A 27,183-nucleotide genomic window follows, 5' to 3' on the forward strand; every position below is an offset into this window, starting at 1 on the left:
TGAGACTCATATACTGTATTCTTATATAGTTTAAAAAATACATTAACATATTAATTCAGTTGGTATGAGCATATATTAAAGCCATGAGAGAGAGATGTGACAGGCTGACCCTAAAATGCAGAATCCGCAGTGAAAGGACACTGTTGGAAAAAGGAGACATAAAATTATCCCACTCCATGTCCATTTTAGTATGTCCATGAATGTCGTGGAGGCCCTTGGCTAAGGGGGTCGTGATGTTACAATGGCTGAAAGCGACAGGGGTTATTGGGTGCAAGCTTAGCGGTGAAGGGTGGAGGTCAGGTGTCATCAGTTTTTTTCACCCCACCTGGTCCTTTCTCTCTGCATCACAGTCTAAGATTGGGCTCAGTCCTCTAAAACCTGAGTAGGGGTGGACAGCCACATTCAGTTCCAACGTAGGGCAAATGTAATCTGTGGAGTCGTCCAGTTTCTTTTTCCACAAGTGTCCAAAGGAGGAAAACCCCAGCTTCTTTGGCTGAAAGGGACATTTTTAAGAGTCAGTGAAACTGTGAAACTACAATACAGAGGAGACTAAGGTGCAAGTGATTCCATTCTGAACCACAAAAGGAGCTTGTGCAGTTCCCACATCATGCTAGCTTTTTCCTGTGGTAATTTTCTCAACAATGCCCATCAGTGCACCAACATACATACACAAGAGAGAGAAAGGGGGGGAGATGGAGAGAGACAGGGAGAAAGGGAGAAAAGGGGGAGAGGGAGGGAGAGAGAGAGAAAGAGAGAGAGGCACAGGCTCCTACCCGGACTTTGGCAGTGGTGGTGAGTGGGGCGTGGCCAGAAGACTCTGAGAATTTGCTCTTCTGCTGGGCCTGAGGACCAACAAGTGTGTTGAAGTTGGTGGCAAGGTGGCGTCGCAGGAGGGTCTTCTGCGGGGGAATATTCAGGAGCATGGCAAAGGTGTCTGAATTAAAGCGCGGTTCCAGGATCTGAAACACAATGCAATGTGGAATACCATAAATATATATGAGCATAAAAAAGTGATACACTGCAGGAGATTAACTGCAGCTAATAAGCAGTCAGACTGTTGCTGTCTCTGAAGTAGCTGGAGAGGAGTGGACTTGGGCAGTGGGGGTTACTCACGATCATCCCGCCATGCACCCCGCTTCCCCTTAGGTTGGGGGCGTACTCAGCCAGGTCCACCGAGCGCAGCCACTCCATCACCCGGTGGTTGGACCACTGTACCACCTCTGAGGGGGACGCTTTGTTCTGCCGGAAACAAAAAGAGGCACAAGCGTTCAATATGACTGCCTTGTATTACTTGCCATTTGTTTTATGTGTAGTACAGCAATGTGTTTTGGATTCTGTGATCTAGTGACTAGGATGTATGGGACTTGGTGTCAGTGCTCCCGCCCCCTAGCTGTTGTGTTTTTGTTTTCCCCGGTCCATGTGCTTTTGCTTTTCCTTGTGTTCTAGCCCTGCCTCGCTCCCCGCCCTGTCTCCACCCGCCTGATTACCGGATCACCTTCACCTGTCTGCCTGCACACCTGGTTCCCATCCCTTCATCAGCCCTGCCCTATATCTTCCCTGCATGTCTCTGTCCTGTTGCTAGTTCATTACAGTGTGTTTCTTGCCTGTCTTGTTCCCGACGTTTGTTTCTGCCTGTTTGTTTCCCGTATTTTGACCTCGCCTGTGCCCCGACCTGATTCCTGCCTGCCGCCTTGCCCCGTTCGCCTGATAGTCTGCCTGCCTGGTTCTCGACCCTGCCTGTTCCTGTTCCTGATTCTGATCATCCCCCATGGACTGCCTTCCTGGTCTCAATCCTGCCTGTTTCTAGTTCATGATCTGGCTGACGATTTCAATAAACAAGTTTGGAACCAGAAGCTCCTGTGGTCTGCGTCTGAGTCCTCGCCCAAGCCCTGACACTTGGCTTCCCTTGTCTAGTCAGGTTGCACAAGTGGTAGGGCTTGAATAATGTTATGCTCACACTCACTGGTCTGGGAGTGTTGTTAGCCTGAGGGAGTGTCATTTGACACTGTTGCTTATTCAAATTGAATGGATATACTTCTGTCCTTTTGTGCTGGAGGTCACTCTGGGTAAGAGCATCTGCTAAATGAATGTAATGTAATGTTTCTTGTGGTCTTCGTTTTCTGACACTCTTCCTTGTGGTCTTGGTTTCTCTGACACTCTTCCTATTTTTCCCTGCCCATCCTTGTGTGTCCCCAATGCACCACTAGATGGCGCCAGACTGAGGCCAGGAGCTGACACGGGCCTCACAGTCTCACCTCGTCCCCTGGCCTGCGCCTCAGGCAGTGCGGGTTAAACTTGTTGGCATGGAGGACATGGATGGCGCACTTGATGCTGAGGTGATGGAACTGACTGGTGACTTTCAGGAACAGGAGGTCGTTCTGTGAAATGGGACCAAATCTATGTCATTCATCACTGTGCAGTGACAATGAATGTGGTGAAGGAGGAAACCATTTTAACTACTATAAATATTTTGCTGTGCCCCTGGAAATAGGATAAGGCCTTACCACTGTCAAGTACTGAATCATTCGCCCATCAACCCTGCTTTCATTGAACTGGTCTTTATACTGAGGTAAGCCAATGTCGTCCAACCAGCCTGTGAACATAAAACAATAATGGCATTTATACATCCCCATGAGCATTCAAATAATTCAAATAGACAGCAGCTAATCGGCCCTCAAAGTAAAACATCAACTACATGTGTTACATACGGGTTACCCAGGTATGGTCCAGTTCTGACGATTTCTCCATAACTTTGGTGTTGAAAGACCGGAGTGCCAGCTGTAACTTCTTCCTGTGCAGAGGATGCCTGATTCCCATTTCCTGTGATTAATGCAACATTAATGTTATACAAACATTCCAAAACAATACAGCTTTATACAGTTTTTTTAATGAAATGTGTTTATCAGTTTTCCCAATACAAAATAACAAACAGATCCAAGAACAAACAAGCAACACATATAGGAAGAAAAAAAGAAGAAAAAGAAGAAAGAAACAAATAACCAAAGTATAACCGACCAAAGATTTTCCTAGTCGACTAGTAGTCGTTAGTTTAAGCCATTAGTCGACTAGTCGTTGCACGTTTATGACATTAATTTAATTATTTAAATATATATATTTTTGGGGCATCAGAAAATGGTTTGACTTCCAGGGCTGAGGAAGAATGTTATGTTAAGTAACATTGTTAACACTGTGCTACATTACAGAGAAATACAAAACCGTAATAATGAGCCTTTAAAATATAAATTTTACAACCGCAAGCACGAAGTGAGCTGCCTGTTAATGACAATGCTAACACCAAAAGTAATGATTCTGAATGAAACCAGCAAGGAGACTGAACATTTAGTTAATTTATTTCAACATAGTATAACATAATACAGCTTATGAACTTGTAACACCAATATAATACCTTACAAAACAGAACATGAAGTTAAACATGCAGTAAGCGAGGTAATTTAGCTTTAGCCGGTGCAATTACAACACTAGATTGGAAAAATTCTAGCTAATTTTAGCTTTGAGGAAACACTGATTTAACGTTAAGAAATATAGCAAATGCTAGCTGAAAACTATGAGAAGCTTAATAACGCTAATGAAAACATAACAAATCATGTAACATAATGTAGTGCGCTACACTGCATAAAAATAAGTTACGTGCGAAAAGTATAATAACGTTAGGCTACTTAGGGGAGAGCCGGGACAAAAATAACACTTTTTAGATAAACGTCATTTTAAAAGATAGCATTACAGCCAGAAACTAATTTTCATTGTGATCAACAACTCACGTGTGTGTTCTATCAATACCTGCTATTTTGTTCAAATGGTACGACTTTGGTATAATAATATAATAAGTATATAGTTGTTATTGTAGAGGGATGAAAGAAACAACTGTTTCAATTGTCCCGACAATGGCTCCTGACAGTTAAACCTGACTTGCTTCTAAAATTTTTCAAAAAAAAAATTACCGCCTCAGTGAATTTACTTTCCATGATTGAAAACAGCTTCTCGGATATAACTCCGCAAAAGTATGATGTATCCACGCCATTTTTTGGGTTCTGTTAAGTGTTGCATGCTGTACATGCTGACGCAGGCAGGCATATCAGACTTGTACGGGCTCTGAGAAAATTGCCGTGTTACTTTCGTACGGGCTCTCCCCTCCATGTTTCAGATGTCATGTTTGAGGTCGACGAATGATAAGCGAATCTATTCATGCGGGAGTTTGCCTGTCACTTTCGTGGCGTCGTCCTTTTAACACTCGAAATGATCCCACACTTTGGATGATTTCCTGCCCGACATAGTGTAATAACTTTTTAACGACAAGGCGCATCTCCCGAATGGAGTATGAGGGGTTTTTTCCCTGCAACTAACCAACCAATGAAAACTTGGTCGACTTCTCATCGACTAATGTTTGGTCGACTATTAGGGGCAACAAAAAAACAAAAAAGAAAAAACACTAAGGCACATCTTGACTTCTCATCAGGTCTTCCAATGTACATTAAAAAATATTTATATAATGTTGTTAATATTACTATAATAATACTGTTAATCGGCACACTGTGGTTTAAACAGACGAATGAATTGAGAAAAACTATCTATATATTTAAATTTAGAATAATTTTGGGGAAATGTATCCACTCATACATGATTAGCTTATTTCTACATGTAGAATGTAGAAACTCATTAAAAATGATAGAATTTGGACAGGTATAGAGTAGACATAGAAGGGAGAGAGGATTTGAGAGAAACCCTTGCTTTCTGGCTACCTTCTCAAAGTCCTGGGGTGTAGCCGAAAGGAGAGTCTGTCCATTGTTGACCCACTGTCTGGCCAGGTTGACGTAATGTCCCAGACCATAGTCCTCCATCCAGCCACACACCTGCTCCTTCGTCCACTTGGAGAAGGGAGTGCTCATGTCACTAGGAAAGAATGCAATATGGAGAGTCAGAACTACAGGAACATGGCAACACCTTAAATCTCCTGAAACATTTTATTTTTGCAGCTAGGCCAACACCAACACATATATTGTGTGCATACCTCGATTGTAATCTCTTCATGGTTTACCCAATTAATTAACACTGAGGGTTTTGCCACATTGATTGTTTTCTTTTTTATCTAACAAAGCATGCCTCATTGTAAAGAAGTAAACAGTAAATATCCGGCTATACAAATGGATAAAACTGAAACCTGAGCAAGTAGCTCTGGATAAGAGTGTCTGCCAAATGACACTTATGTAAAGTAATGTGAATTTTGTTTTCACAATGTTTTTGGTATATTTCTTAAGCCCCTTTGTTCCAAAAGGCCTGTGTTAAAGGCCTGCCTGGCTGGAAGAGACACCTAAGCCTGTGTAATGGATGGCACTCCCTGTCTGGGACAGTCGCGGGCCAGCTGTGGCTCTTAGCCCTCCCCTTCGGAACTCCAAGGGCTCCAGATCATCCCCTTGCAGGGTGCCAGGCTGGGTCTTCCTAACTCTTGAGTGGGGTGCATGAGGGAAATGCAACAGCTGTATCATTAAACTCTGAGCAGGAGTGCCACACATCTCTTTCATATCACAAAGAGACAAGTGATGAAGCTCCTAATGGATAATGCTGAACGCTCTGTGCTCTGATCTGGTGCATGCAAACTCACTTTCCCCAGAGCTTCTTGATACCCTTGTGGTCTTTGTAGTTGTCCTGGGAGAGAGGGGACTGGTGCTCTGATTCGCCAATAGATGCCAGCAGTGGGAGGTCAGGGAATGTGGTGTCACCCATCTTCTCTGTCTTTCCTGTCCACAGAAAAACAAACATTTCCTTGTAAATGCAGCACATTCCAATCAGACTTCCTGGTTACAGTAGTATTTCATATTTCTTAGACATGCAAAAGGACATGCATAATCCAGATGTAACCCACAGACTCCAAAAAGATCTTGCTTTACTTGAGACTCTGGGTCAAGAGCTAAATGCTTTCCTTGAGTTTTGTTTTATCATCTATTGGCTCTAGGTTTCTGTAAATAAGTACTTTTGTCCTCAGCGGAAACGAGAAGGTGAGAGAGAGGTTACATGTGTGTGTTTCTGCAGAGCACGGTACCTAAAGCTGGAGCGCTGGCGCTCCTACACCAATCTTCATATGAGCAAGCAGAGAGCCAGATGGAAAGGCATGGAAAAAACACCACATTAATGCAAAGCTTAGAGGGTCCGGTAAGACACAGCTTAGTGAAACCAAATGTGAGATACAATACTCATACAAACAAATACAAAGATGTCTGTCATGCCACTACTTAGAAAGGTGTACTTCCAGAAGTAAAACAAGGATTTGGATTGGCTATCCTCCACTGTAAATGTATGTGACAGACAGTAAGACTAAATAGTGTGTATACAATCGGAAGGTCTTCAGCCTCCTGTTATACAGCATTTGGTCAAAGACTTCCACAGGACTTCAAATCAAAATAATTTGTTCATATGCAGTAAAGCTGCCCTTCAACTTTGGGTCACCATGGAAAACTAGCATGGAGGAGTCAGTGACAAATGACAAGGACAGATCACTCTATAATTGACAATCATAATTTTAAAATGTGTGTTAACTGCAAACAGGGTTGATATTGGAATTATCCCTAACAATTCTGCACATAACTACTTCACAAAGCTGCTATCAGTGAACATAAACCCAAGCACTTAGGCTGAAATTCCTGTTTTCGCTCTCATCTGCTGATTTCTGAAGAGGTGCTGAATGCTTTTCTCTCCCTCCATTTTGGTTGCATCTAGACAGCTTCCCTGGTAGTGTCTGGTACTTGCTAACATCGATATGCAGAGTCTGTGAAAATGAAGCAATACTCAACAACAGACAGCAAATGCCAACAGCAGATGGCAGTAGTCTGTAGCCATCTGTAATGGCAGTAGATATTCTTTTTCAGTTCAAATGTGTCTCACTGGCATGGAAAGACAAGTCAACAGCTACAAGTCATTTGTAGTCACAAGTACTGCACAATTTCAGGGTACTGCACTATGTACTATAAACATACATCCACTAAAACTTTTCATTTTCAGGTTAGTCTAAATTGGACAAAATCCTCAATACATGAATGAAATGGCCAGCTTGGCTGGTCTTGTAGCACCGTTTTATATGTCAACCAGAGAGTCATTAGAGGCAACAATCTTGCATAGATGAAATAATACATTGTTAAATGTAATCCTGTGAAGAGAATTCATAATTAAGGCAGTGGGGGGGTTAAAGGTCAGAGGTTAAGGTAACATCATCCAATGGAAGTACCTCTGCTGATACAACAGGTTCTACTGATTCCTCCACCACATGCTAGGGGTTGGAAGGAGTGGTTAGGAAGGGTCGGTGCATGGAAGGAAGAGAACAAACACATGGTTAGCACAACAATTAGAGAATCCATGAAAAGCACCCATGTATACAAATATACTTCCAACGCATACCAATCACTTCTGTAATTGGTTCGCTAGTGCAATAATTTTTTCTTCAAACTGGCAGGAGTAAATGTAATCATATGTGGGCTATTCTGTGCTGGGCATATATAATATACAGCTGGTAGCTTATTCCAATTATACAATAAATTACTTTAAATAAATTTTTAATGATTGAAATGTTTATTTGTGTGGCTTGAAAACAAGTATTACAAAGATGCAACATAGAAAGTTCAAAATGAATATCAAACAATAAAAGACTAAAAAGGACCCATATAGCTTTCAAAGATTTCTTGTTGTTTCATTTTTAACAGTGATCAATGTACATTTATTGTTAAATTTACAAAAAAAAGAAAACTTATTTCTGAAATCGAATTCTGATGGCTAATAATTTGCTCTGGAGAAGGCGCAGTGCGAGCAATTAATGAAACCTCTGAAAAGCCACAAACTCTCCTTTGAAATGGATTAAAACTGTCTTAGTGTTTTACTCAATTCCTTTGTCAGTCTATACAATCTCTACACTTATCATAGAATTAGCCCCAGATGGCAGCTCTGACTGCATTAAAATCACTTGGTGTGTCAGACTTTAGATTCTGAGAAATTCAAATGGTGTGTCACTACTGCAGCATCGTAGCCGGTTTATTTTTGTTTTCCCGGCCATGTGCTTTTGTTTTCTGTGCTCTCGTTTGCCTACCCCGGCCCTTGTTTCTCCGCCTGTGGCTTGATTGCTCATCTGTTTCACCTGCCCGCTTGTTCAGCTGTGTCTTGTTTGCTTGTTAGCTTGTGCATTTATACCCTGTCTGTTTCCTAGCTCATTGCCAGTTTGTCTCTGTTAAAGTAAAGTGTACATTAACAGTTTGTGATGGATCGAACAGGAGAGGTATAAACCTGGGTTCAGTTTTTGGTTAACTTGCAGGACTGTGACACCCAACACCCTACCAGTGATAATTATTGTTGCTAGTTGAACATTGCACAATTTTAACTGGTGCTTGTGCTGTAACAGAAATAAAGCAGATCCAAACCTTTTGGTAAGAGCCACTCTGTAACTCCTCCAAGCTGCTTGTTTGCATCCTACCAAGTAAAAATGCACACCACACAATCACAAAATGATAGTCAAATGATGGTAGTTTAAGTTGTTGCTTGCAAGACATTGGTGTTCCGTCTAAGACCCTGGAATCAGCAGGGTGTTATACATTTGTAGGGGGAGTGGGTCTAATGCTCAACATTAAATGGGATGGCGGATGTTGGTACAAGGCAGCAACATCAGAGTGACAGGGAAAGAGCCCCTTTTTGTGGGTCACAGACGGAGCTGAAGCAAGCAATGAGATCTCGGCAGCACTTGCCATTGTCCGTTCTGGAACCCAGTGTCACCGGGGGAGACCATGGACCCGGGAGACATCAGCACGCTCTTGCAGCTGGGATAAGGGTAAGACAGCACAGTGCAGTTAACATATGTGTACCACATAGGTGCAAGGAATAGAAGAATGTGTGTCCTTTCACCAGCACTTGGCAGGCAAAACCAACAAAGCCTTTGTGTGCATGGACCTCCTCTGTATTGGAGCTCTCATTTGGAGTTACCTGGACTCTAACTCCTTTTGCAACAATAAAGGAAACACCAGAAGTGGTGAGGAACTGCTGGAGGACATCTGTTGGGTTAAAGGAGACAATCAAGATTTGGATAAGGAATGAGAGAGCAACCTGGGTAAGCAGCTCATCCTGCCAACAGCAGTGCTACACAGTGGACTCTAGGAGTGAGGCCTCTTACCTTCAGACTAGCGCTCAGCTCCTCCTCACTACTGCCAGAAAGAATCCTCTCACCAGAGACTGGAAACACAAGGAAGTGAATTCTAGCTGATTGCTCATTTCAAGAGTCAGACTTCAATTTATTAACACATATCTCCCTCCAAATGACTTACATTACATGTAATGTAGGACAGCTGCAAAATTTGGCTGGGAATTTAGTAATTTAGCATCTTGACCAAGGTAGTGGATTAGAACCACAAGATATTCAGTAGCATTGACCTGTACAGGCTTATGATAATCCAGTAGTATGAGTTCACAATCAAGAAAGTCAGACTGACTTACCTTGAGCGAGGGCCATGAAATCCTTTATCCTTCTGTACTGGTTTAAGAGGACTCTGAGCTCCTCAATGCGACGGTCCTGCAGCACAAAAAAATTCCTTGTTTCTTTATCTGAACTTGGTGTCCAACTTGGACATAGTGCATAGACTTACTGGGAAAAGCGCACACTCTTAGCTGTCCTCACATTTTATCATTAAACATGCACTATGAAATGCCATAAGGGGCTGGTATCCTTTTACTGAAAACTCAGTTAATTGATTAGCCATTACTGCCTAATGAGAATCCGTATCTTTTTTAATCTGTCTTAAAGTACATTGCATAACTTGTCTCTAACTCTATCTGCCCAGTGCCGGCCAGAAGCAGATGGGCCCCCCCCCACCCCCATGAGCCCGGTTCTGCTCAAGGTTTCTTCTTGATAGAGAGTTTTTCCTTGCCACTGTTGCCCTAGGCTTGCTCTCAGGGGGTCTCAGGCCTGGGAACAATGTAAAGCTGCTTTGTGACAACTTGTGTTGTAAAAAGCGCTATACAAATAAAAATGAATTGAATTGAATTGAATTAATCTTCTGCATGTCTATTCAACCATTACTGCAGGGGTGTTCAGTTTATAAAAACTGATTCCCTATTTAGTTTGATCTTAAGCAATTGCGGCTGCCAGAAAACTGCACCTCTACTCCACTCCATGACTACCACCAACACTGGCCCAAAGATTCTCATTTGCCAAACCTATTTTTTCTATGAGCAATGGCAACCAGATGATGCTGGTGCTGAAGTGAGGAATTAAGTTTAAGACAGGGGCTCAAATCCAAATCCTAAATCTGAATTCTGCTCAGATCAAAATGGTCTTTGTTTTGAACCAGTTCCAACTTGGATTGTGCCATGTTTCTTTTACACTAACTCCACACTGGTTTGGCAGCAAGCTGGGCACTGGATGTGGTTTGTGAAAATAGCTGGAGTGCATTTTGTGCTAAGTAATTGTGCTTTGCTTGAACTGTAAAGCACAAACACTCCAGTGTGTCCTTAAAGGCAGTATGAGGAGTCAGGGCAGCTGATATTGGGGCATTTGTGTTGTTAATGGATCCTGATTGAACATGTTCATTTACATGTCAGGGTTTCAGGGACGGCTTCCCACAATGACCAGCAGGCGTCCTCATGACAGACTATCTCTTCCAGTTGCCTGCTGCTTCCTTGAACATGCACCAGAGGGATTTTAATTCTTGTTTGTGTTTGCACTGTGTATGTCTAATAATTGTCTGATTGTTCACACATGTTTGTAATTAGTCTTGAATGTTTGCTGCATTTAAACCCTGTCTGTTGTGCTGTTCCTTGCTCAGTCTTGAGCTTGCCTGCGTTCTGTTCCAATATTTGGTTGTGTAGTAAAGATTCTTTGTCTTTTGAAAGCATTCCGTGTTTTGAATGATCTCTTCTTTTTATGTTCCTCCTGCTCAACCGTTACACATGTTGACCTGCATGCTCAATTACTTCAAAGTTTGATTGCAGTTGAACAGACACTAAATACAAAAGTTAATCCACAAGTCAATTTAACTTCATATACAACATATACTGAACAAGTTACAATGTACAATTTGTCCTTTAGCTTACCTTTTCATCGTTCGCCGCTAACAATGTCTCCATTCCTGTTTTCAACCTTTGCATTAGTTGATCTGAAAGAAAATGTCTGTTAGTTGCTGGTATATAAATGTTTCCATTTAAAATACCTTCCTCACCTTTAATGGCACATTCTGAAAATTTTGTCATGGGATGGGCCGGAGCTAGATTAGAATCACAAAGAGTGAAAGCAAGCCTCTTCTGCTTGTTAAAGTCATGTATTTCAGTGCTAATTTCCCATGCTTGAGGAGAGGCATCTGACAGCACCCACACAGAGGGAATGCTCAGCCATGTTGTATTCCTCCAGATTGCAGAAAGCTGGTGCGACCTATGATCTCACATTGCAAAACTTGCAAGCTACAAAGCTTCTTCTTTGTCCAAGATCCCTCTTCCCCTTTGAAGCTGGATCCAGGCTTGCACAGAAAAAAAGAAAGTTGGCAGACCTGGTACAGTGTAATTGTTTATCAATTACATTACCCCAGCTTTGTTTGCAGCCCGAGGCTGAGGCTGTCCTTCAGAAACCTGGCCTCCACATTACCTCTTTCTAACTCTGTCTAATCTTTTGATAATCAGCTATGGCAGCTTGCTGGATTCTTTCACAATTTTGTGTTTATCGCATCTGTTTTTAGTGAAAACACCCATGGAAGCATGGCATTTACACAGCTTGTTGGCTGCCTGCAGATCACTTCAAAATAAGGCAATACTGCTCATTAACGATAGACGAGACAGAGACAACAGCGAAGGAGGTAGAAACGGTGTTATGTACATGGAAAACACTAGCAGACCCTAGGCGGCCTTTTGCATTGCATTTAGAATGGCTGAATAAACTGTCCAGGAATAAATATGGATTTTCATAATGTATCTGGCCTCTGCTGAAGTGCTTTCAAGGTCTGAACAAGACTTAAAGGGACCTGATGACTGATTTACATCCTGGTTGATTATGAATATTCTTATAGGGGCATAGTCGCAAACTGATCATCCATAGCTGGAATAGCCGCACAGCTGACATATTAACCCCCTAGACAGGGAAGTGCAAGGGATGGAATGCAGTGGCTGAATATCAAAACACACCGTATCTGTGGTACATGACCTTGGCTTAGCTACATGTATGATGTGAGTCTACAGACAGTGGAATACATTCCCCTTGATTTTGTGTGTTCTAATTATACAGCATGAGGGGTTGTCACACAGGTTGATAGATTACCATGCATTTTGTAAATTATTCTAATGTTTGTAATGTTTTCAGGATATGAACCTTCCTTTTCCTGGAGGGACAGGAAAACGCTCTTGGTTACAATGCAGACTGCATGGCTGTCTGGTTCTGGTTCATGGCCTGTCTGAGTTCACACGTAGAAGCGCGGAATTATTCACCTCAGACCACGAGCAGGTGATTACCTTTCTCTGCACTGTCACCGGATGTGGGGCCTCTGGATGACAGCTGGTTCTGTAGACATTCTATTTCGGCATCTTTTGTTGCCAGCAGTTGCTCAAGGTCTGCGATTTCTGCCTGTGAACAAGGTCTTTGTTACTCTGGATTCTACCTCCTGTAATGGTGGTTAAACAAAGACTTGCGTTGAATTCATCTCATTTAATATAACTAGGAGAATTTTATTTTCCTCTGTTTTAACAAACCAATCCTTAATGCAAATGCTAAGACAATGATAGTGGTCGTTTCTTTAAAGGAGAAAAAAGGGATAATGATGCGGGTCAAAATTTACAAGAATGACATGAAACATGGACTGAGAAACCCCACTCTAGGAGTGCTTTCACATTATGACCTGTTTTCTAATAGAGGACCCCTGACTGATGTCAGAGCTGAGCAGATCAGACCCTTCCAGAAGCCAGGTACAGGTTATGGGATGTGATACGTATTTGCTACCCGATGCACAGTGGGCATCCCTACGTCTTGTTATCAAACCAGCGGTCTGTTTGCTGATTCTTTCAAAAATGCCAATTTCTCATTCACTCTTTTCAGCAGGTAGCTAAAATTCTAGCTGCAAATCATCTGAATCAGCAGACTGAAATCTGATGATAATCACTGCTAAATCTCTGATTCCTCTCCTTGACCTCTGGACATATAACCAAGATATCATAGATGCAATCTGCAAAGTCTGAGCAAAAGCAAAGAGAGGAGGGCAAACATTATATTGCAGAGTACAAAAGACTAATTCAATTCACATGCTAAATAAGTGTATCATTCTTTGCTGTCTGCAACAGGCCCATAGGCCTTATGGCATTTTAAACGCATGGGGTAAGAGCAGTTCGCCTGCTATGGCAAATTATATAAGGCAGTTTGATTCAGACCATACGCCACATTGGCCAGTCTCTCCAGGACTGGCTGCTGAAAGGAAAGGGCTTGGGTTTCCTTTCTGTATAAACTAAAAGTTTCCTTCCTGTGTTAGCTAAAAAAGAGATGTATGAAAGCACCTGAATAAAGGAACCTGAAAGCACCACAAATTACAATTGAATACAATGATGTACATGCATATTAAGGAACCTCACTTAGCCAATCTATGTTACCCGATCATGCATACTGGACTTGAGTTTGACCATCGGTTTGGTCTTGCATGCTGACCATGCTTTGGCCTTTGTGGTTATTCTGTTCAGCATGTGTGGGCAATGCTCCCTGACCACAGAGACAGCAGTGTGGCAAAGCTGGGCTAGAGCTCAAACTGGAGAATGCAGGGGTCACTCACTGGTTACACAACTCTGAGAAAGATGGCCGCTCTCACTTATTTCTCTGTTACTTGTCTCTAATTCCCATCATTTAAGAGCACGAAAAGACATGGATTCTCAACAATATCCATTTTTTTTCTGCTTAGTACATGGTCATATCTAAGTCATCTCTGTATGTCACAACAGTATCCAACCAGGGGTTTGAATCTGCAGACCTGTGGTTTCAAAGCCAGTCCCCTACCACTATTTATTTTCCTTCCTGTTTTTGAAGGAAACGTTTCATAAACTAACAGATATCTATTCAGGCATGGCCAGTTCCTTCATTGGTTCTTAGTCTGGAAGCACTGAAGGTTACAGAGAGCTGTCTCATCCTGTCAGCATCAAGTGGCTGGCATCCTCTGCATTTTCAGGGTGTCAGATTCAATGTTTCAGTGAGCTAGGGCAGTGTTTCTCAACCCTCTCCTGTAGGACCCCCTGCCCTGCATGTTTTAGATCTCTCCCTGCTCCAACACAGCTGATTCAAATGATCAACTCATTATGAACTCCTGACGCTGCTTAATAACAAACTGATCATTTGAATCAGCTGTGTTGGAGCAGAGAGAGATCTAAAACATGCAGGGCAGGGGGTCCTCCAGGAGAGGGTTGAGAAACACTGAGCTAGGGAGTAGAGAAACATTTTATTATAAAGTACCACATAATATTCCTCCTCTTTGAAACTAACACTCCATGAATCTACATTTTTAATGAACAAAGGACATCATCTGCAGTTACTTGATGCAGAAAAACACAAAATATGACAACTCTATGATAACATAAAATATGATAAAATATAACAAATGACAAATACAATTTCGCATTTCATATGGGTGAAAATACAAGGAACGTATAGGAATGTATGTTGACTTCTACAAATGTAGTATGATGCCAGCCACTCCAAATCACATGCCTTTAAACTGGTTACATTTCTCTCAGCACCATTTAGTGATTTTCAGTTTGAATATAAAGCATATAACTCCTTCTGTGAATAACAGCTGCGAGTCAGCAGTCAATTCATGTCTGTATCTTGCAGCAGCCTTAAATCGTGTGACCGCACTGTATTTGTGCAGATTCACTGATTGTTATACCATGTTGGCATACGTATCCTCTGCACATATAACCTGGCCATATTGACCATGGTGCAATAATCTGCACAGACAAAATATCCATGAATCACGAATTAAATTGTTTCTTTCCTAACCTTTCCTGCAATTCACCCTAAAAACTTGAGCAATAGGTGATTACAAGGGAATATGTCTACTGTAGAGGTTGACATAAAATAGTTTATTTCAATTCCCTTTTCCAACATTGTCTTATTGAAATGCTTGAGAGTGATATGAAGTAAAATGACCACATAACATGCACGTAAGAGAAGGGACATTAGAATACAGCATATTAGTGCACCTGCTAGTCCTGAAGGGGGGAAACAAGCTGCAAACAATGATGAGTTGAAAGGTACGATTTTTGCATCTACTGCTCTCGAACTTTGACATTAGCGACTGGTAGCACACATGAAGAGAGGAGGAAATAGAGAGCTAGAGGGAAAAAAAATGATGGACATGAGCTGAAAAGAGGAGGACGGATTACCTGGGACCCATGTCACTCAAACAAACGATAATAGGCTTGCTTTCCATCAGATACACAGATAAACAGAAGCAAATGTAAAAGTAAAAGCTCAATGTGAATGTTGTGATAGAAGATTTAACTGAGCAAATTTAAAAAAGGTTAAATAATTATTAACCTGGAATGGTGCAAATAAATGGAGAAAAATGACAGCAGTCTTATTGAGATTAATATCACTCAGAAATAATAAGCACGTGATTACTAGTTTTTACCTTAGTGGCTTTCAGTTTTCTTTCATACTGAGATTTCTCTCCTTCCAGCTCGTCCACTTTATTTTTCAGCAGTCTCAATTCTTGCAGCAAGCCCTGTCAATGGCAAAGAAACCACTAAGATATATCTTGATCTATCCTTTGAAATAATCAAATCTGCACATTGAATATAGCTGTTGGGGTGGTTTAAACAAACCTTTGGTCTTTCATTTTAAAAAAAAAAAAAACTCCAACCAAACACAAGTGATGTCAGTCATTTAGCCTTGGTAAGAGGATGTTGGAAAAGGAATTTTGTGTGAACGTCCAAGAAAAATCCAAATTATTTTCCATATGACAGTTTCTACACCATGCAGTAAAGAGATAAACAGCTCAAGCACAGAGAGTAAGTACCTCCACTGTCACCCTAATGGACAGATCATGAGGCTTACATGCACACAGCCTCAGCTGGAGCAGAGAAGCTACAGCTTAAAACTCAGTTGGTTCAGTCTATTCCTGGACAGTATAAGTGCTTAAGCCATCACCAGTGACAAGGACCCCATCCCGGGTTGCGTTAAGCGAACCACTAAACTGACAGGGATTATGCAGTTGGCACACTCTCCCCCTCTGCGACCGCTTGTTATGCAGGCACACGCTGTGGTTAAGCTTGTTAGTCTCCAGAAGAGAGGAAAGCACAGTTAGGTCACACAGGAGCAAGTGTCTGGTTGTGGTTGGGGAATAGGCCTACATTCTCGCCTCTACAGTGACAGATGTCCTCAGTGTGGGAGCTTCCAAGGTCTGTGGCTGTGCTCTCCTGGGTCGCCTGAGAGCTAGCATTGGCTTGCTCCTCCAGAGCCTTTTTCTCCTGGATTCTGGTACTGATCTCCTGCTGAAAATTACACATCTGCTCCTGGAGCTCACTAATTAGACTGACTACACACTGTAGGAGGGAAAGAGACAGACGAAACAAATAAGTCAAGCAGGAATGAAGCAGAATTTGAATGAATTGTAATCAGTAGGGGGAGGGACATGCGTTCAGTTCAATAAAATGATTCTAATCTTTGTCTCACTGATTCGTTCATTTCCATATCCGGTCGGGCGGCATACACAAATCTGTAAATAGTTTTATTGCATTTTAAAAGTTACTCTACATTGTTCTAAACATCATGTCCATTATTATCCTGCTCTACGGCAAAACAGCACGTGTGAAACCAAATGTCAATGAAATTAATAATTAAATTGTAATATTCATTACGTGAAACTGCACCATGCTATTCAAACAATCATGCAGCCGTAAAGTAGGCTATACTTCCTCTTTAGGAAGGTAACAGAAATCCACATTTTAACGGGTATAATAGCCTAAATACATGTCATTTGCTAAAACAAAAAAAAAAGCACTAAGGAAAAAAGAGCCACGCTTATATCCGAAGCGAATAACTTCGTTTTACAAGTTTTGAACTAACCCAGCCCAGATATTTTAATATACTTGTAGGGCTAGTCAGTGTTTTTTTTATTTGTTGTTAATGTAGACATAGTACGCTACAAATGTGATGCATAGCCTTATGCATCGCATTTCTGTTTTGTTTTGTAGCCTACTATGTTTATTTATCAGTATTTATTAGTAAGGACTTCATTCACGTTAAAAGGAAATGTGATGTCAACATTAAATACATCGTAGCCTACGTAAAAGAACTACGATAAATTGTGCGCACCTAAAATATGCTACTGCTAAAAATATAAACATAAAATAATATTGCAGGTAGATTAGAAAAATAATATCTAATATTGTTTTTAATTCCTATAATAATGTCACGGAAGCGCTCTGATTCCTTTTCCATCGTCACAGTCAATGGCGGATGTAGCCCAAGCCTGATATACTGAGAACTAGCGATTCTGGCAACACGTAGCCTAGTCACCAGGTCTTCATAGCCAGTGAATCTTTGGAGTCCGAACGAACTGAGTGAACTGAGGAACTTGTCAACAGTTCATCAGGTCAGTAGGTGGAGTTTAAAGTCTTCATAGTCACCTGATCTTTTGCATTGTCCCACATCGTCAGCTGTGCCGAGATGGCCAGTGCGGGGTGCTTCGAGAGTTTTAGCATTTCAGCCATTGGCTAGTTGTTGTCATGAACGTACTGCTGATACAGTTTTGTGATAGGCTGCTTCGTGGACAGACCGCATATGTTATAAGTGACATTGTTAACACTGTGCTACGTTACAGAGAAATACAAAACCGTAATAATGAGCCTTTAAAATACAAATTTTACCAGCGAACGCACGAAGCGAGCCGCTTGTTAATGACAATGCTAACGGCAAAATTGGTAATGATTCTGAATGTGTTGGAACAACCAGCAAGGAGACTGAATTTTGTTAATTTATTTCAACACAGTAGGCTATAACATAATACAACTTATGGACTTGTAACACCAACACAATAACTTATAAAGAACAAATTAGAAACACAGAACATGAAGTTAAACATATATATGATATAACATATATATACATATGATAAGTATATAGTTGTTATTATAGAGGGATGAAAGAAACAACTGTTACAATCGTCCCGACAATGGCTCCTGACAGTTAAACCTGACTTGCTTCTAAACTGAGAAACTCTGACATGGCAAATTGCAGGATGTGTTAAAGTACTAATTAATCTCTCAAATGATCATGACTATGACACATGAAACAATAGACACAATTTGTCATTCAAAAAAAAAATATTACCCCTTTCCGTGATCGAAAACAGCTTTTCGGATATAAGTCCGCCAAAGTATGATGTATCCACGCGATTTTTCAGGGTGCTGGTAGGTGTTGCATGCTGTACATGCTGACGCAGGCAGGCATATCAGACTTGTACGGGCTCGGAGAAAATCGCCGTGTTACTTTCGTCCCGTGTTACTTTCGTACGGGCTCTCCCCGCCATGTTTCAGATGATAAGTCATGTTTGATGTCGACGAATGATAGGCGAATCCTTGCATGCAGAGTTTGCATGTCACCTTCTCGGGGTTGTCCTTTACACGCTCGAAATGATCCCACACTTTGGATGATTTCCTGCCCAATATAGTCTAATAACTTTTTAACGACAAGGCGCAGCTCCAGAATGGAGTTGAGGGTTTTTTTCTGCGACTAACCGACCAATGAAAACTTGGGCGACTAAGACTCTTCTAATCGACTAACGTTTGGTCAACTAGCCTATTAGGGGGCATCCCTAATGTGTAGTATGTTACCTTGTCGCCTGAAATAATTGCGAGTTTAGAAACGTCCAGATTTCCTCGTGGTATTTTCCACTTAGATGCCACTTGCATTCTCACGAGTGAAAAGTATTTGCGAGTTGAAGTATTTTCAGGTTTTTTCTTTTTAATGTCTTACCTTTCGGTCGTACGGGCACGTAATGTGGCACGGAGGAGGAGAAGGCGAACATAGCTATTGTACTTTTGGGTAGCCTATAAAACATATCATCATATCAAATATCATCGCACCTTTCAAATGTCATATCGATCATATGCATATGAATAAGGCTATAGTCTCCATACAGCCTTCTACCAGTTATCTTCACATAAATATTTTATTCAGCAACTGCTGAGAGTTTATTATTATTATTATTATTATTATTATTATTATTATTATTATTTCAGATACTGATTTACAGGTATCGTTTACTTGAAATAAGAAAAGTAAAAACTTAATATCATGTCCTCTCATAATTTAGTACGAAGAGGTATTCCATTTTTGATGCAGTAACCTCTAAGTGGAGCTAAAAGGATTTGTGGGCTGGTTATATTTACTGTGAACTCTTTAGATTGGCTGACTCCGAGTTAAAAAAAAAAAAAAAAAGTACATCATTTGTATGAACTACCTGCGTGTTTTGCGTGTAAAACCATTTGCTAAAAGTAACTAGTGTTTGCAGCTGTTAGATATAGATTAATGTAGTGGAATAAAAAGTAGAATATTTGCTTTGAAATGTAGCGGAATAAAAGTACAAAGTCCCCAAAATTGGAAATACTCATGCCAAGAACAAGCACCTCAAAACTATTCTTAAAACAATTTACATTAAGTTACTTTTCATCCTTATACAGTCAACCCCACCCCTTGGTCAATGAACCACTTAGCTAGCAAGATACGTTGTTCATTTTAAAGGCAATTCACACAACTGGCTTAGGGCAGGGGAATCATAACACTTGTGGTGTTAACATTTTAGTACTCGTCCTACCACATGAGTGAAATGACAAACATGAGTTTACTTTATTATATGAACAAAGTAGCAGCATATACTATGGCAAAACGCAAATGTAATACACAAACACAATAAAACAAAAGTTTATCAAATGTTGCGCTGATAATGCCAGTGTTGTCATATCACTGCGTAAATGAGCTAAGCCCAGGGTATTGCGCAATAGCAAGTACACATAGCATCTCAATCTCTGATACATGCATTCTCCGTCCTTGCGATCTTGCAAGACCGTTCTCGTCACAAGTATGTTCTTGCGTTCCTGGAATAGATAAATAGCCAAGGACTCAATCCAACATTACACGGACTTTGTACTAGGGAGCTGGCAGGGTAAAGTCCGTTTAATGTCCGGTCTAGCTGATTCGGACATTTGCGTTCTCACATACAGCTCCTCCCGGTAATGGCTAGATAGGTTCTGGCTTTCAGTGCATGTCTGAAAGGGGCTTTAGACAATTCTTATTATCATTATTAAGTTTGGACAAGATAATAATGTGAGATCTTTAGCTTCACAACAATTTTGATGCTTTAACCATATAAATTTTAACAGGTAGGGTATTCTTAGTATTACACTTCATGCATTTTATAGGAGATTATTTTTCATGTTTTTCTAAATCAAAATTTTGCTAAAGTGACCCAATTGCCTCAAAACACATGGCACAACTTAACAATATGAATAAGAATATTAATAATGATATGAATAATATAAATAAATCAATAATACCATAAAGTGTATAATAATCTTAAACTAGAAGACAAGCCTGGACCATGGACTCTCCTTTTATGAAATTCAATTTTGATAATACAACAGGTGAGAAAGAGCATATCTTCAGCTGTATAAAACTGTTTTGTTGTTCTGTGGAGAGGTATTTCTTTAGTGAAAGTGGTTGCAGGCTATGTGTGAAATGGTCAGAACAAAACTCTACAATTATTTCTCATTGAGTGGATCCCAGCAGCTGTCAACTATGGGGGCAGTGTTTGTTGATGTAACAAATACAGAGAGTGGATTCAGTTAGCCCGGCAGTGTAATGTATGTCATTTCCTTCTTCAGGTGGATTTATTCCTATGGGGAAAGCGAGGAAAGCTGGAATCTGTCAGTACTGCAGCATTGTAGCCGGTTTGTTTTTGTTTACCCTGTCCATGTGCTCTTGTTACCTGCCCACCTGCATCCCATATCATCATCACCCCAGCCCTATATCTACCCTACTTGTCTCTGTCTTGTTGCCAGTTCATCTCAGTTTTCTGTTACGTTACCAGCCGTTCTCCTGTTCTGCCTGCCAGTTTTCTTGACCTTGCCTGTTTTTCTTGACCGCGATTTTCGGGTCTGTTTTTTGGTATCATTCACTGTGTTTTCCTTGTTTTTGACTTCGCCTATTTTGACCTTGTTTTTGGATTTCGATTTGGACTTAATAAATCCATTGTGCATCCTCCCTCCCTGTCTGCGCCTGAGTCCCTGCCTGAGCCCTGACAAATTCCCTTTCTCAGGCACATTGCAAAATGAGAAATGCCCTCATTTTCTAACCCAAGCTGATTTTTTTATGCATGTTCTTGGTGCAATCACAAAATCACATTTCAATGTTTTATTATAGGAATAAACTGTGCTGTTCCTAGCAGCTCTTTTAATGTCATTTTAATGCTGTTTATAATTGCATATTCCACAGAAGAATGGAACACACATTTTGTGCAGCTGAACATTGATGCAGACAATTAATCTCTCTGTGTGCAGTCATTTCCCATCTGGGGAGCTGTCCACCACTACATGTCATTTCAACTCCATCAAATTTGTGTCAACAGGGTTCAACAGGTTCCCTTATGAGACTATGCCTCCTCTCGACTCTACCACTGGACAAGAGGTCTGCAAGTTACACTGGCTTCTGTGCATCCACAACTGTAAATCACAGCTCTTCCAGCAATCATCTGATGTGGCTCACATGATGTCAACTCATTAAATGTGGCTGTCCTACAGAGGCTAAAATGTGGTAAGGTCCTATGGTATATGCCTATTAGGGATGTGCATCTCCATCACTGAGGCCAATGCGATACACATCTTGATACATTGCCAATGATCCGATACATTAAAGATACATATGAAGCAACTACTAATGCAATACGATATGATTCACCCCTATTGCGATGCAGTGCGATTCGACACGATTTGATTCAACACAACACGATTTAACACGATACGATGCGATGCGATGCAAAAGAATATGATATGCAAAAGAATATGATGCTATGCGATTCAATATGGTACAGATACTTTGATTTTATTTCTTTGGTTCTTCTTAAGCAGACAGGAAATCATAAATTAACTAAAAAGTGCCATTTTACTTCACATATTTGTTTCTGTAGTACTGCAACTCAGTAAGCATCTCATTTATGCTGTTTTATTCCGCTTCAGGTGAGTACTTAAGTTAGTCGTGCTGCCTGTGTACTTCATAGCGGCACGGCATATTTTGCAAATTGCATCAAATTGTCCATTCCTCTTGAAAAATCCGAAGTGTCGGCAAACATTTGGCGACACTCCATGATAATTTGTGACTCGCCCAGACACGCCTCCAACTCGTGCGAGACTTGGCCGAGAGACTTGACAAGAATTGGCCACTGACACCAGTGGAGATGAGAGAGTGCGCTTGAAAAACAGTTTAGAGAGGAGGAATAAATATATCTAAATCCCCAATCCCCAGTCTAAATCTAAAATTATTGGTCAAATTTCTAAATAATAAAGGCACAGGGCATCTACTAATAATTATAGATAAATAAATCTGATTTTACCGATGCAAAGATGTTAGAAACGATGCATCCCGAGTTCATCCCAAATTGTATCCGGTACACACTTATTTAATCGGCGCAATCGCATCCTGAACTTTTATGCCGGGGATGGCAAACAATGACTTAGATGGCGTACCCCCCACTGTTTTGTTAGTAATTCTGGCTGTGTCTGGCCTGTATTGTACATGACCCTTGGTAATGATATCTGACAGATGTGTGAAGGAGAGCCTTCACTTACCTTAGAAATAATGTGAATTGTTAGTTTGTGATAATTGTTTAAAATGTTGGATGTTTAAGGGCTCTGTTCTATCCATATCAAACCTACCAATAGCGAATCTTATTTCATCAACTGCTTCCAAATCTGTTAATTCTGAACTGTTTGCCTGTTTGTAATTATAATTGTCTTTCTCTATGTGAACCAGCCCACTGGTTAATGGGTGACACCTGCCTAATTAAAGGCCTATTAAATACAGGTGTGTGGGTTAGTGATGGGAATAATGTCCCTTTGAAGGGAGCTGGATCTTATGGCTCTGTTTCTTTCTGAGAGCTGGCTCATTGTTCTTTTAGGGGGGGGGATTACTAGGTTTATCTGTAAAATAATCATATTGTATAATGATACTCGTATTGTGAGAACTAATGTCATTGTGCATTGTGTATTTGTGCTTTAGAACGTAACCGCCATTAAACAATCTGAAAGAGTGAATCTCTCTCTCTCAGCAGGGATTGAACCAGCAACCCTTTACTTATGATTCCTGCACCATAACCACTATACTGCATGAACTAAACTTAATTTGGGCGGAATGATAAAATGAATGGCTCTCAAGTACGACTCAGTCCCTTCGTTCATACCAAAGAGCCGTTCAAAAGACTCTGATCAGTTGCAAATGTAACACCACTAGGGCGGGCGGGGAGTAGGGGGCTCATTTCTGTTCTGTTCTGAGAAGTGTTGGCCAGCTTCTCCACAAGCAGGGTCTGCAAATCTTTTTTTTCCTTTCTCCAATGCAAAATCATTACTGTGCTTGGTCTGAACTGATTTATGGCTCTTTGCTTTTCAAACAGTAACAAGCATGCTTGCTAGTGAGCATTAGTGAGTCCTGCTGACTGAGCCCATAATGGACTGTTCCCCATTTTTATGCTGTAGCAGGAGAATACATGGAACAATAAGGTTTTATTCAGGGCTGGGATAGTGTTGGTCTGGTTTGGTCTGGTTTTCTTTTGCCACTTGTGAAATCCCCTGAAGAACAACTCTTCCAGCGAGGAGAGGCCTTGTGAGGAATTAAGAAGGGGGTCTGTAATGCATTTATCAAACAGGAGTGATTGCTTTGTTTATCTGGCTTTAAAGGTTTTTGAAAAAAGTATTTGTTGGACAGACATCTTTGTCCAGAGTGACATCATAACAAACATGCTGCATAAAAGACATCTACTGAGCTGGAGATGAAGTGAAACAATTTAAGTAAAAGTGACAGTCCCCCATCAAATATATGAAACTGCAAATGTCTAGATACCGGTCTACCTGCCTAATGAGATTATGAGAAAATGCAATCCTTATGGACTCAAGACAGCTCAGTGAATGAATAGGTACGAGTTATAACTGTGTTAAAGGTTTCTTACAGCTAAGGGGTGATGACCAAAGCTGGATATAATGAGGGTGTAAATGACAATGACTGTTAAACATTAATATAGAGGCCTGTGTTAAATCCAAATCATTCTGAACTCATAGATCTACAGGTCTCAAACATGCAATGACTGTGCAAGATTTTATCTAGTTAATGTGTAAAACCCTCCTTTGACCACACCATCTTTTAAAGCTATTGGGTTGTTTTGACTGCAACTCAATAACTACATTTTGTACCCTGCCTGAGTATATAGATACATAGAATTGTATTGGGTTGTTTACATATGGGATTTCTTAAATTACTGACACAAAACACACAAATATGCCCCTGGTGTAAATGGCAAGCAAAACAAAATAGATTGCATTGGTTTCCAAGAAAATGACTGACATGTGAACAAATGATAATGATAGGGTGGTTTAGGTCAACTCAGCCAGCTGCTGATAACATTCCAGTTGTCACAGGAAACATATTTTTTGTGCAACCTTGTGGTTTTAGACTGGTTTTATCTTACCAAAGGGACACATCAAAACCGGTCCAGCAGCTGGACACAAGGCTTGAGCAATACCCACACATACCCCTCTTCCACCAATGCAAATTAGGTGCTAGTTTTGGGCTGGTGCTAGTGCTGGTTCAGAGTTGGTTCAACTTGCGAACCTTCTAAAAACCGGTTTGCTTTTCCATGGGCTAGAGAGCCACCATAGAGCCACATCATTACGTCACTGTATAGGTCTGTATACATCTCCGCTTTCCCGCTAGCGCCAAGTTAGCGGGAACAAACAACAACAACAAAAACAAGAGAAGAGTGCTTTATAATAACAGCTGTTTTCTCAAAGTTTGGACTTTGGAAGAAATACTGACCAAAAAATGTGTCTAGATATTTTATATTGGGAGAAATGATCTGGCTTCTATTGCAAGCCAGAAAACAGCTTTGTGAATGATGAAGTTTATTTCACTTTATTATTTATTAATTTAGTTTTGTTGCAGTGTGTCTTGCTCTTATGAGGATGATCTTGTAAATGAATGAATCAATATTATGTTTAGAACAAAATCATTGTATATCAATGTATTTTCAGACATGGGATATTGTGTTTGAATGTTTGAAAAAAATCATCAATTCAAAAGTATTCAGTTAAAAGTATGAAAACATCAAATTTGAAAGAGCTACTTTCATGATGAATACATTATAAAAAACATAAATCCATCAATATTGCTTTGGAATTCTCTTACAATTCGTCTAAAAATACACTTGGTATAATGTCAGAAATCATATTATTTTCTGAAAAGAAGCTAAGTATGAAAGTGTGTTTTTGTTTTGAAACCCATCTTGGAGAAATTGCTGTGCCGTGCATGTTACAGTGTAGCCCACAAAACAAGAAAGCACAATTTGCTGAAGCGAGCGGGTGGTCTACAAACAGCATTCATAAATCGGTACCACACTTCTAGTTTGAGAGGGGAAAGCAAAGGTACAAATTTTTAGCATAAAAAAGCTTTTCATTTTCTGATAACATCGTTGTGCCAGAAACGTGAATTCATCACTTTCTGACATCAATGAACGACTCTATTTTTTCATATAATAACTGTATTCCAGCCACGAGAGATTACTTGCATTTTGTTTAATGGGGGTTTAAAGTGCGAACTCACTTTGCAAATTACAATCAATGAAAGGAAACGCAGGATAAAAAGAGTGTATAAAAATAAACACTGGTTAGTTTGTGATTAAAAGTTGGTTTGTTGTTAAAAATAAGCTTGTGATTAAAAAAATAAGCAATTCCAGCTCAGTTGTATCCCATCGATGGCCAACCAAGTGCATGGTTTTATTAAGGTGAGGACCCCCAGATGCTGCATTCGGAGCCTCCAAGAAGCAAATGCTCTGTTCTCTTGTCTGGTGAATTCCACAGTGATGGGCCTGGACATGCACTTAAAAAGGGACCCTGACTGCGTGTCAAAACCCGGACATTATAGGATAGATTTTATAATTATTATGTCGTTAATTACTGCTGTCTGTCTAACTCAAATGTCTTAAAGTACATTGTACAACTTTAAGACTCTCTCTAATTCTATCTGCCCAGTGCCAGCCAGAAGCAGATGGGCTCCCCCTCTGAGCTGGGTTTTGCTCAAGGTTTCTTCCTGTTAACTGGGGAGTTTTTCCTTGCCACCATTGCCTTAGGCTTACTCTCAGGGGGTCTCAGGCCTGGGATCAATGTAAAGCTGCTTTGTGACAACTTGTATTGTAAAAAGCGCTATACAAATTGAATTGAATTGAATTGAATTGAATCTTACATTCGTAACATTGATGTGAGAAATTAGTAGCTATGCTTGCTTGGGTAATGTTAGCTGACCAACAGCTATCTAGCTAGCCATCAATGTTATGTTCGTAACATTGATGTGAGAAATTAGTAGCCCGCTAAACAGCTAAGAAATACATAGCTAGCTGGCAACAAGGTGAAACATTTGAAAAATAAAACTGTTTTTCTTTTTCTTCTTCTTTTCAGGCAGACTAGATGCTACACTAGCTCTGTTTTTTTAAAAAATGGCAGTCACAAAGTTTTAGTTGGTCTTATTGGTCACGATAATCCAGCCCCCAGCCCCTTACATAAGCAGTTCTTGGTTCTAGACCAGTAAAGTGTTGGTGTCGTTCTCAAACCAGTTTTCCTGGCCAAGAGCTGGTTTTTTGGCTGTCGAAACATGGAGAACTAGTTCGACATTAGGTACCAGCTCTGGCCCTCAAACTGCCTTGGTGGAAAAGGGGCCAGAGAGAGCTACAGGTTTGAACCCTTCCCTTAAATGATAGCAGGAAGTACAGCTGTACTATTGCCCTAGTTCTGTGGATTGTGGACTGTCCCCTTAATCAGGGTTGAACACAGGTGTGCACCCATGGTGGTCTAGCCCCCCCAGTCCTAACCTCAGCTTTGTGTTGCTTGTTGTCCCCATCGCTGTGGTCCTCTTCCATTCCCACCAACTTCAGC

General features: G+C 40.7%; 1 protein-coding gene across 2 annotated transcripts; it reads right to left on the reverse strand.

Annotated features, from left to right (window-relative positions):
• On the reverse strand, positions 1-27,183 carry LOC118788113 (liprin-beta-2-like). 2 transcript variants are annotated; one of them, XM_036543988.1, is made up of 21 exons: positions 18,329-18,359; positions 16,348-16,539; positions 15,627-15,719; positions 12,475-12,586; positions 11,074-11,135; positions 9,478-9,553; positions 9,158-9,216; positions 8,971-9,038; positions 8,736-8,807; positions 8,415-8,463; positions 7,235-7,276; positions 6,640-6,778; positions 6,056-6,088; positions 5,618-5,753; positions 4,758-4,908; positions 2,709-2,820; positions 2,505-2,593; positions 2,256-2,378; positions 1,114-1,239; positions 774-959; positions 1-493 (listed from the first exon to the last, which is right to left on the reverse strand). In XM_036543988.1, the coding sequence occupies exons 2-21, from the start codon at positions 16,501-16,503 to the stop codon at positions 317-319; spliced, it is 2,061 nt and encodes a 686-aa protein (XP_036399881.1). In that variant the 5' UTR covers positions 16,504-16,539; positions 18,329-18,359; the 3' UTR covers positions 1-316. The 2 variants fall into 2 exon arrangements, with proteins under 2 accessions (XP_036399881.1, XP_036399880.1); XM_036543987.1 differs by lacking the exons at positions 6,056-6,088; positions 18,329-18,359 and adding an exon at positions 27,120-27,183.

The sequence above is a fragment of the Megalops cyprinoides genome, chromosome 13 (genome assembly GCF_013368585.1).
Source record: "Megalops cyprinoides isolate fMegCyp1 chromosome 13, fMegCyp1.pri, whole genome shotgun sequence".
NCBI lineage: Eukaryota > Metazoa > Chordata > Actinopteri > Elopiformes > Megalopidae > Megalops > Megalops cyprinoides.

Excerpts from the sequence above, each read along its gene's own strand:
- LOC118788113 (XM_036543987.1), bottom strand. The coding sequence starts at position 27,167 with ATGGAAGAGGACCACAGCGATGGGGACAACAAGCAACACAAAGCTGAG. Across the intron at positions 15,720-16,347 it reads GTCACTGTAGAGGCGAGAAT|GGCTTGCTGCAAGAATTGAG; the intron begins GTAGGCCTATTC and ends TGCCATTGACAG. Across the intron at positions 2,594-2,708 it reads GGACCATACCTGGGTAACCC|GCTGGTTGGACGACATTGGC; the intron begins GTATGTAACACA and ends TTATGTTCACAG.